We start from the raw sequence: 11504 nt of genomic DNA, 5'->3' as shown, positions 1-11504 counted from the left end.
TTTCCCTATTACCTTCTCTCTCTCTCATTTTTTGGTCTGTATTAGTTGTCATCAATCTCACAGAAGAAGTGAAGTGGATCAAGGTCAATACAGACATGACTGGCTATTATATTGTACATTATGCAGACAACAACTGGGAAGCACTGATCAAACAGTTGAAAATAAATCCTTATGTCCTGAGTGACAAAGATCGAGCCAGCCTCATCAACAACATCTTTGAACTTGCAGGGTAGAGTATGCTTGTCTTGGGTCTTATTTTGTTTTGTTTTTAAATAAGTATTCTCGAGGAAAAGGACATTATAGAAAAGCAATTCAAAAGAACTAGCATGTATTGCCTGTTAGGTATAATTCATTTTGGAGGATTGGGAAGATATAAGACATATTCCTTGCCTTCAGGGGCTTTATAGTCTATCTAGAAACATCAGCTACAAACATATTGAACAGTTGTATAATAAGATTTAAATAATATTTCAAGACTGTAGATACCAACAAGCAGGACACATATTTGCTGAATAAATTGATGTAAAAGTTCCACGTTTGCTTTGTTTCATGAGAGAACTCTTGTCAAGCAGCAGGTGGTTTCAGCATAAAGCTTGGTGCTCCCTCACTAGTTTGAGGGACACCTCTGAGAGCTGGAGCACCACTTACCTCCCCAGCCATCCCACAAGTCACTGCAATGACTTACCTCTCCAGCCAGTCACTGCAATGGCAGTGACCCCCTGTATGAATATCTTCTGAATAGCAATATTACTGGTTCAGGTTGTTGATGGGTCAGACACACAAGGAATATTCAAATGTGTTCCTTCTGACTGCTCTTGACCGTCCTATTTTGGTTCATATTTTATGAAGTGACCTTACATCATCTCAGCCACCATTGTTGTGATTTCTGTAAAGTGGTTAATTTTTTAAATGTGCTCACCATAAATTCACAGCAGACCTTGCCTTAGCAAGTTTGACAAATTCCCATACAAATAACAAATAAGAAAGTTCTTTCTGATTCAAATCCTCTTTCTGCCACCTGCTCTCACCTGATAAATAAAAGTAATTAATACATAAATAAAATTAGCACTCTTCATCTTTTCTCACCTAAAATATTATAATACTTTTCCTGAATCAGTAGTAATTTACAGGTGACTTATATAACAAAAGCTGAGCTATTGTTTATTTTTCCTGCGATGTGTCTTTAACCTTGAGTCACACACACGAATTAATCAAAGATAATAATATTTAGTCTAACTTTACAGAATACCACCCAAAGCTTAAAATTCAGGTCTTCAGGATCCCCCGACCCGCTATCTAGCCATTTGTCTCTCAGCATACATACAGTTCATCTGCCTGTCTTGGCATATTTACTTTTTTGTTCTTTTACCCTTTAGCCTAGGCAAGGTGCCTCTTCAGAGAGCTTTTGATTTGCTTGATTATCTTAGAAATGAGACCCATACTGCACCCATCACTGAAGCCCTGTTCCAGACGGAACTCATCTATAACCTTGAAGAACTGGGGCACATGGATCTGGCCTCAAGACTGGTGGTAAATCTGCCTTTTTGCCAAGTTCTCTTTGTTGCTTGCCTTTCCTGGTGTTATGCATGTTCTGTTCAGCACTAATAGACTGAAAAAGCAACCAGTTGAATTCCATTTTCTTCACTTAGTTGTGAAATCTTTACTTTGAATCAGAATGTCATTTCTTACCTTGATGAGTTGGTAAAGGATTAGCATGACATGATCTTGTCTGAATATCAAAATATAGACTTCTGACAAAATGGGGCCACATGAAAAGAAAACGTCTCTATTCAAATCTTGGTTTATTTTTATATAATAAATGCTTGAAATAGGCCCTTTTGCAAAGTAGTGCTCCCCATTAATTTCCTAGTGGTCATTATAAAATGACAGTTATGTTTGTACTGAGAATATGCTGTTTTAGGAGTCCTCACTGATAACTGTCTTATGGATGGTGATGCTGGTGAACATAAGTTTCTCTGCAAAGCACTAAAGGATCCTTGGTATTGGAGACTGTTTTACCTTTTTTAGAACAAGCTGCCTGATCTTAACAGTTGTTATTTTAGACACTTTCAGTATTAAATTGTTGACAGTGTCTTTAAAAGTTTGGGAAGGAGTGATGAATTCTTTGTCTTTTCTAATTCTCTGAATCACATTCTGACAACAAGTTTTGCTTTATAAACTAGTCAGGTTTTCCAAGGACCAGGCAAAAGGCAGCTTTCAGGAAAAAGAAGAAGGTGATGGGCCAGGAATTAGATTAAGTCTTTTAGGATTTTGGTGTCCTCACTGTTGAAAAGAAGGCGTTGGATTGCTTCTGTTTTTTTTTTTTAATCCTCTTTTCTGCTGCTCTTTCTGTCATGCCGCACAACCACTGCGATGACTTCTCTCATCACATGCGAGATTCTCAGTGCGGGGAGGGAGCACAGGACAGGGGGCCATATGGAGTTTGAAAAGCACCTTTCCTACAAGTTTCTGATCTGACCCCAAAGGAGCCACCCCCACATCCCTACCCCTAAGTGAGATGCTTCAGTTAGGTGATTTCTGAGGCATCTTCTAATTACTAAGATTTTTATCATTCTTCTATTTCATAAGGCTTTCAACTACCAGCCTTAATAAAAACCAGCACCTGCAATGTGACCTGGCCCATAGTGACACTCAATAAATGTTGAATGAATAAGTGAGTGAAACGTACCAGATACAAGTACATTTCGGTGCTTATTATATTCTGCACACCCTGCGTAGTGCTTAATGCAGATTACCTCATTTAATCCTCACACAATGCCAAATAGATATTTCTACCCCCATTACATAGATGAGAAACTAAATAAATTCCCCAGAGTCACTTACCTAGTAAATGATAAAGCTGCGATTCAAACCCAGATTACTTTCATTCCAGACCCTGCTCTTTGTGTTATATGGCTGTATTTTGTGTTTTAGCAGTGTCGTCTTTCAGAGGATACCCTTTTATTGGAAAAATCAAAGCCATTTCTTGCTATCTTTTTTTCCCCTTTTTTAAACTGATATTTTAAATCAAAATAGTTTGAAAACTTGTTAAAGTTCATGATGGCAGAAGCCACTCTTCTGCCTGCCTCTCTCCATTAACTCTGTTGAGGGCCTGGTGTCAGGAAGCACTTGATACTCAGGCTGTCCCTGTGCTGAGAACACAGATGCTGAACTCATTTCAAGGAGTTAGATCTTTTGAATATTTTCCTACTGTGACACTCAGCTAACTCTGCATCTTCATCCCAAATGATGATTTCCAGTTTCCTGGGCAGGTATGTGTTTATTCAGAACATAGCAGAATATACATAACCCCAGTCCATGGGATTAGTGGTTAGAGGGCAAGGGCAGGAGGCTTAGTATGTGTTTGTAAGACCCTTACTGCTGGAGGTCTTCATGCACTAGATTGTTAGTTAAAAGTCATGTTAGCTTTAATTCAAGAGGGAGAAACTCTATCTTTAAAGTTCTTATTCTAATCTTAGGGCATTGTAGTAGCATTAAAATTCTTAAAATATGAAATCTGACACACCATAGATGAGATTAGAATGGCAGACCTTTCTGAGACCTTAGATCCAATCTTCAAATAGTATTTGTAATTAAGACTGATGTCTAATTAATTTTTTAAGTCAGTGTCACCAGAGCATTGTGTACATTTATTGGTCACTGTGTTATTTAGGCTGCACAGACCCACATAACATATATTACCCATATATCACATTTTGTGATGTCTGCTGTGATGTGTGGTGGGTAGAGTCTGGAAGCACATTTGAGTTGTGTCAAATTGTTCACATCTGATGCTAAAATCTGATTTCAGTCATATTCCCATTTCATCACTTATAACTCTGTCATTCTTTTACATATGAGGGCTTGGTGGGATAATCCTTTTGCAATAAAAGCTGACACTTCACTTTTAAGAAGCCCAGTTGACCCAAGAAAGAACTCCCTGGGAACATCAGTGTAAAATTAAAGCAGTAAATCAAAACGTAATATATAACATAAGTGTCAGCATCTTGCCCTGTGTTTTATTTTTAAAACCATTTTGTGTTATTGTTGTTGCATATTATTGCATGTACATAGCTTATATCACTCATCAATTTATTCCCTCTCCCTACCATCTTCACTTTATGAAATCAGAGGATTGAATTCTATTGTTAAAGAGGTTAAATTTCAAAAAATTCATGCAGAACCAGGGAAAAACAGGTTTAATTTTATTTCTAAAAAGGAAAGATAATTTGAAGCACTTGCTGTGATTTATTAATATTAAAAATATAACCTGAATCACTTACAAAAAGCTTTTATAATCCAAATTTTCTAAAAACAGAATTATTCTTTTTTTAAATACAATCTTTTACTCTTTTATGTTATCATTTGAAATATTTTTTTCAAATGATAAAAATGATCCAGCTTGCAGGACATTAGTTCCCCTACCAGGAATTGAACCAGGGCCGTGGCAGTGAAAGCGCCAAGTCCTAACCACTGGACCGCCAGGGAATTCCCCTGAGATATATTTAAAATCAACTGTTTGGGGACTTCCTCTTGACTCTTTGGTACAGGGTATAAGTAGTAAAGTTATACCCCGTAATTCCAATGGAGTAACTGCTCAGGAATTTAGCATCTTCAAGTGTCAGGTTTCCCATACTTCCAGTACTTTAAAGTTCTGTTTTTCCCCACTGGCTTCTTTGTTTTAGTAAACTCTTAAGGATCATTGCCATTTTTCTCCACTGAATTTTTTTTAATGGTATTGTAAGTATGGAACTTTTTTCTCTCTCTCTCTCATTCTTCCTTTGTTTCTTTTTGACAGTTATGAGTAGCTTTTAAATTTCTTTTCTGCATCATAATGCTATCATGAAGCCATTGAGAAAGTCAGGACAGTGGAAGACAACATGTGCCAGTGCAGTCATGTGTATCCAGCAGGATCTCCTGCATTGCTTTTATGTTCCTTGCACTATCAGTCAGCATGGCAAGTATTTTTCCACTTCACATCTTCCCAATGACTGGCAAGCTTTGTTACTCACACGTTCCACAAGGCGTCTGTTCTCTATTTCATTGCTTTTGAAGCAAACAAACAAAAGGGAGTTGACATGTTATCACTAACTTTGAGTCCGTCTTCTTGTACAGATTCTTTATTCCATTCTCATAGTCAGATCCACAAGAGACTTATTCAGAGAAGGTCTGGTGAGCAAATGGCCTCAGCAGTTTAAAACTCTCCAACTAGGATTCATTTTAACTATTGACAGAGGCACTCTAGAAGAATACTATGCTCTGTGAGGAGCCTGAACTAATTTGGGGGTGTTAAGAGGTGTTGTATGTGGTCATCTGTGGCACTTGACTACTTGAGATGAGACACGGCAGTGATGGTGTTAGAGTACCAGTGGGAGGAGACCCTCCTGTGCCGAGAACCCTGTGGGCCGGGATGCCTCTAAATTGTTTTCATTTTGAGTCTCCTTATTTGTAGCCATAAAGGTTTTCTAAAAAAAATACCTATCAGCATTTTTATATTAGAATTTTTGTTCCTTTTAGTGACATTCATAAATGCATATTTTATATGGTGATTTTTTAAAATCCCCTGTGTCCTCACTCCTCCCCCCTCACCACAGCTTGGAATATGGAACTATTTCCATATACTATGAACAGCTTCCACACTTTTGTTCTGAGAAGAGATGAAAAAGAAATAAGATATCTGTTGGTTTCTTAATACCACAAGTGTATATTTAAGAATGATATCTCATTCAGAAGTAATTACAACAATGGACTTAATAGTAGATGATTCCGTTGAATAACTGTTAATTTTCTTAAGTGTGATAAGGTATTATGGTTACATAGGGGAATTGCATGCTGAAGTATTTATAAATGAAATATCATGATATCTATAACTTACTTTCATATAGTTGAGCTAAAATAAGAAAAATATGTGTGTATGTGTTGCTATACACAAATGTAAGAGTGTTAAAAAAAAACAGTGAATCTAACTTATGGGTATTAATTTTACTATTCTTGCGGCTTTCCTGTAGGTTTGAAATTTTTTTAAATAAAAAGTTGGGGAAGGAGAAAAATAACTATAAACAACTATTCTTCCCTGCGGGCCTCATTTTCTTGATAATTTGATTAGATTAATTTGTTATAGCATCAAACTAGATGATATTTTAAATATTCCTTTAACACTGGATTCAGAAACATTTAAGCATCTACCCATCAGTAAAGAAGTATATTTTTCTCTCACTGCTGAATGGATTTATGGATTCTAAAGTCACGAGGTCAGGAAGTTCCAGCTTCCTTCCAGCAGGGGTGATAGGTGATACTTTTTGGCAGGAAAATAACTTCTAGCTGAGTATACACAGAAGAAAGGTTCCCTACTGCACAGAAGTCATTAATTCTCTCTGTCTTATGTCATTAAGTCCACCTTGGCTATAGCAACCTTATTTATGGCCTTAGTTATTGAAGGGTTCTATCCCAGCTGTATGTGGACTTCATATGTCAGTTGACATTTAGTGAGTAACGCCTGTGTCCCCCTTTTTTTTCTCTTTGGGTGAGTGTTGGGAAAAAAAGAGACCTAGTTGTCCTGATTTTTCTGGTTGTCCTAATTATGATCACTCTGTTACAATCCATTCTGTCTCTCTAGACCAAGGTATTTAAATTGCTTCAAAGACAAATCCAACAGCAGACGTGGACTGATGAGGGCAGCCCATCTGTTCGGGAACTGCGATCAGCCTTGCTAGACTTTGCTTGCACCCACAGCCTGGAGAACTGCAGCACTGCCGCCATGAAGCTGTTTAACGACTGGGTGGCATCCAATGGAACTCAGAGGTGATGTGCGCGTCCACTCACATGACCTCGCTTTCTCTTCTGTGCCCTACATCGTATACTGAAACCAGGACCTCTGCGTCCTGGGTCATAAATGTTATACAACAGTGTTGATGTAGGTGAACTCTATGTACCTGATTCTCAAGCACGACTGTGTGTGTGTGTGTGTGTGTGTGTGTGTGTGTGGTAAAGTACATATAACATAAAGTTTAGTATCTTAACAATTTTTAAGTGTACGGTTCAGTAGTGTAAGTATATTCACACTGTTGTGCAACAGATCTCCAGAATTCTTTCATCTTGCAAAACTGAAACTCTTTACCCAAACAGCAGTTCCCCATTTTCCCCCCACTCTGGCCCTTGACAGCCACCATTCTACCGTCTGTTTTAGGAGTTTTACTGCTCTAAATACCTCATATAAGTGAAATCATACAGTATGTGTCTTTTTGTGACTGGTTTATTTCACTTAACATAATGTCCTTAAGATTCATCCATGTTATAGCATACGTCAGAACTTCCTTTCTTTTTAAGGCTGAATAATCCATTGTATGTATGTACCACATTTTGTTCATCCATTCATCCATTGATAGACATTTGGGTTGCTTCCACCTTCTGGCTCTTGTGAATAATGCTGCTATGAACAAAGGTGTACAAATACCTCTTTGAGACCCTGCTTCACTTCTTTCATATATTGTATATACCTAGAAGCGGTATTGCTGGATCATATGGTAGTTTCATTTTTAATTTTATAAGAACCCCCATAATGTGTTCCATAGGGACTGCGCTATTTTACATTCCTACCAACAGTGCGCAAGGGTTCCAGTTTCTCCACATCCTCACAGATGCTTATTCTCTGGGTTCTTGATGGCAGCTCTCCTAATGGGTGTGAGGCGTCAAACAAGTCTCTTTTTATTTAGGAGTAAAACACAGCAGGTGGAGTTAGCAGTTAGTGGAAATGTTTTTGATGATGATTGGTTCTCTCCAGGTTCCTTACTGGGCATTATGGGAAAAGATTCAAGCATCAGGTGGGGTATTTGGGTAACCCGTTGAAGCCCTCTTCAGCTCTGAGATCTCAATAAGGCAGCAAACTGTGCTTCTACCCCTCTTCTCACCCCTCCTGCTACATTTGCTGCTGTATTTCGACCATGGGACTTACGACACTGTATTATGATGTATATATTTACTGTTCTGTACTTGGTGATAGCCTGTGAGTTCCTGAAGGCAGAGACTGTGTCTCATTCTCCTTCCCCTCCACAATGTCCAGCCAGTTGCTTGCCTGGTTCTTTGTGGGTACACAGTGAATAATTATTGTATTAAATTGAATTGATATTCTTTTAGTCACACCACTAAGAAAGTAGCAGCCACTGAATTAATCATTTTCTTGACAATTAATTGTACAGTAGAGACTCTTATTATGACCTGCTCTGTACCCCAGAACACTACCACTAGTCAATTCCTTGCCTTTGTCTTCAGGTTTTTTTTTTTTCTTGTTCTTCTCATATTTGACCACCTCTCTTACAGCCTACCCACTGATGTCATGACGACTGTGTTCAAGGTTGGAGCGAAAACTGAGAGAGGCTGGTCATTCCTCTTAGGCAAATATTCCTCTCTAGGCTCTGAAGCACAGAAGAATAAAATACTTGAAGCTCTTGCCAGCTCAGAGGATGTACGGAAACTTTACTGGTATGAAACCACCAAAGGAATATGATCTGTAGAAACCGAAAGCATAAAAGCACCATGCTCCTCCGGTGGGGATCCCCCTTTTCCTCCCTTTGCTCACAGGCCGGACCTGACTTGGACAGTATGGTGAGGAGCCTGCATGTGCAGGGCTTCGTCTCAGGGATCGGACCTGTACCCATAGGAGGCAGTGCTTTGCCCAGAAGAGACTGGAGATGCCAGGAGTCACAGCCCTGCTTTCTCCTTAAAAACGTCTTCATCCCCTTGGCACGTTGTCTTTAATTCCACAGTTAGTGCTTCATTCTTTTTGGTCAAGGCATTGTTCTGTCGCAGCTGTCGTTTTGAAAATGCAGACACTTCAGAAAAAGGTACCATGTAAAAGCTGATAGGTTACACCTTCATGCGAGTTTGTCAGGCTTTTCCTTTTTAATTACTCAGCTGATGAAGACCTGAAAATGGAAGCTTCACATGGGGGAAGAAGGGCAGTGAGTAGGGCCTCCCGACAGGAAGAACAGTCAGTGGCAGGGGAGAGGAGCTCTGAGTAGCCTAGAGAAATAGGAAGTATCTCGAAAGAAAGTCAGTGCCAGGAAGGGGTGGAGGGAGGCACTTGGGTCTCGTTGCTTCTCTTGTATAATTTTGCTCATATAAATCATAACAGTGTCCCAGAGGTGTCTTCAGCACCTGCCCAGATCCACTTTCCAAAGGATACACTGTAAATGGTCATTTTCTTTAAAGTAGTAGCCAGCCTCTGACCCAAATAAATAGAGAAAGGGTTTTGTTTTTAAATTAGTAATAATTTTGTTTTAGACTATTAATACACTGATAAATTTCCACGATAAAGTATTTAAACAGTACCTAAGAAAATGGTGTAAAACGTGAAAGTATCTCTTATTTGATCCTTTACTTCTGTTCTTATCCTCTCCTCTGTTAACAGTGTCAGTCCTGGTCTGAGTATTTATAGGTTTATACTATACCCAGGGTTTTGTGATGTTCTTTTTAGTGAATGATCAGTCTTTGAGATCTACCATAAAGCCTACTTCATTTTTTTACAGCTGTGTATTATTCCATAACATGGCTCTATCATAGTTTATTAATCCATCACATCTCAATGAGCATTTGGGGTTTTTCCCCTATTAAAAATACTGCTGCATTCTTTTAGGGGTATGTGTTTTCTCACTATAAGCAGATATTATCACATAGTAAACGCTTACATTCAAATGCCCAGCTTTAATATTTATTAGCTGTGTAACTGGGGCAATTACACAACCTCAGCTTCTTAAACTGTAACATGTGGACAGGTAGTAATGACCTATTTCAAGCATTGTTATTCAATAATTTAGAACATTATCTAGTACACATGAAGTATCAGTAAATTTATTGAGTGTATTCTGAAATGGATCTTCATTTTCATATGACAGCCCAGTTTTTTAAGAGTAATAAGATACCTCCCTATTCACATCAAATAGTTTTTTAACAGAAAAAAATACTAGTCTTCAGAATTATAACAAATCCTACTAGAATTTATTTCCTAAGTGTCCTTATTACATCAAGAACTATTTATTACTATGTGACAGTACATTAAACTGCTTATCTCATTGGTGAGTTTTTCCTCCATTTAAAAAAAAATGACAAGGTTTCACTCTATTAATGAATCTTAGACTAACCGCAAACTTATATCCCTTGAATTGCCACAGAGCTTTAATTAGGAGACCAGTATTAATTTAAATTCAGTCATCACTTCGTCATGAATAATTCTGGAAAAGCTGAATCTGCTTTGCTCTTCAGGTTAATGAAAAGTAGCCTCGATGGAGATACCATCCGAACACAAAAGCTGTCGTTTATCATTAGAACAGTGGGCCGGCATTTTCCTGGACACTTACTGGCATGGGATTTTGTCAAAGAGAACTGGAGTAAGCTTGTACAGAAGTAAGTTTCTCGAAGAATCCCTAATTTTTAGTGTTCGCGGGCTCTGCATTTGAAAACAGTTCCCAGGGTGGTACTGGTTCGCAAGAGTTACGTGTTGCTGTGAGAGGAAAAATGCTTCAGTTCTCGTTTAACTAAACACCCAGAAATCCGTAAACATAATTCCGTAATTCCATGGCAGGAGTCATGTAACGGTGGTGTTCCATGGAAGTTCCACTGGTGCTAATCAAGCCCAACCTTGCTCCACGCCGGCTCACTTAGCTTGGCCTGGCCACGGACTCTTTCAGAATAGCTGTTTAGTTACATGTGTTGAAAATACCTCCTCACTACCAGGGGATTGGTTAGGAACTCACACCCAGCTCAATAGCACATATAGCTCATTTTTTCTTTTAAATCAATAATGACACCTTCTGGGTGTCTGATGTGACTTTTGAGGAGAAAATGGGCTAAGAATTTCTCTCTCTTTCCTCCCACTGGCAGAGGTGTGTATGGGATGACTCCTGATGTACCGAGCTGCCGTTCCCAGGGGCAGGACTCCTCTCTGCCTTGGGCATGTATAGCTTACATTAAGCATTTCCTTTGCACTCAGGAACTTTGCTTACCAGCAACTGACTCATTTTTTTGCTTTTCACCCTTATGTTTGTGTTGCTTCAGGTTCCATCTGGGGTCCTATACCATACAAAGTATTGTTGCTGGATCAACTCACCTGTTTTCAACAAAGGCACATTTATCTGAGGTTGGTTGTATAAAATGCTACTGGGGAGGTTGGGTATCCCTTTGCCCTCAGGCTGCCCAGTTTAAGTCAGATGGTGGCTTCTCATGCCAAATCCTGTCCCTTCTCTCTGTCTGCCTTCATCAATGCTAATGATTCTGCATCTGGATTATTTCTAAAGGGTAGATATACAGCAATGAGGAAAAATCCTGATTCCATTCTCAACAATATTCCTTTGTCTCCCTAATACAAATGATTTTTTTGAATTAAAATCAACATATGCCAAGTTTCTTTGTAAGTGGTGATTAAATTGTTTTTGAAGAATTCCATTCCAAGGGTAAAACTGGGCACCAGGCTTAACTTTAGACTCTACCTTATTTACTGTTACCTGGCCTTT

General features: G+C 38.7%; 1 protein-coding gene across 1 annotated transcript in view; it reads left to right on the top strand.

The window, feature by feature from the left end:
• Positions 1 to 11504, top strand: part of LNPEP (leucyl and cystinyl aminopeptidase) — a 98030-nt gene that overhangs the window by 84591 nt on the left and 1935 nt on the right. The window contains exons 12-17 of the mRNA XM_007466866.1: positions 46 to 229; positions 1377 to 1530; positions 6617 to 6801; positions 8317 to 8478; positions 10258 to 10398; positions 11050 to 11131. Of these exons, the coding sequence (XP_007466928.1) occupies positions 46 to 229; positions 1377 to 1530; positions 6617 to 6801; positions 8317 to 8478; positions 10258 to 10398; positions 11050 to 11131 (908 nt within the window). The remainder of the gene's footprint in view (positions 1 to 45; positions 230 to 1376; positions 1531 to 6616; positions 6802 to 8316; positions 8479 to 10257; positions 10399 to 11049; positions 11132 to 11504) is intronic.

The sequence above is a fragment of the Lipotes vexillifer genome, unplaced genomic scaffold (genome assembly GCF_000442215.2).
Source record: "Lipotes vexillifer unplaced genomic scaffold, Lipotes_vexillifer_v1.1 scaffold364, whole genome shotgun sequence".
In the NCBI taxonomy this organism is placed as follows: domain Eukaryota; kingdom Metazoa; phylum Chordata; class Mammalia; order Artiodactyla; family Lipotidae; genus Lipotes; species Lipotes vexillifer.
This window is presented reverse-complemented; position numbering and strand designations above follow the sequence as displayed.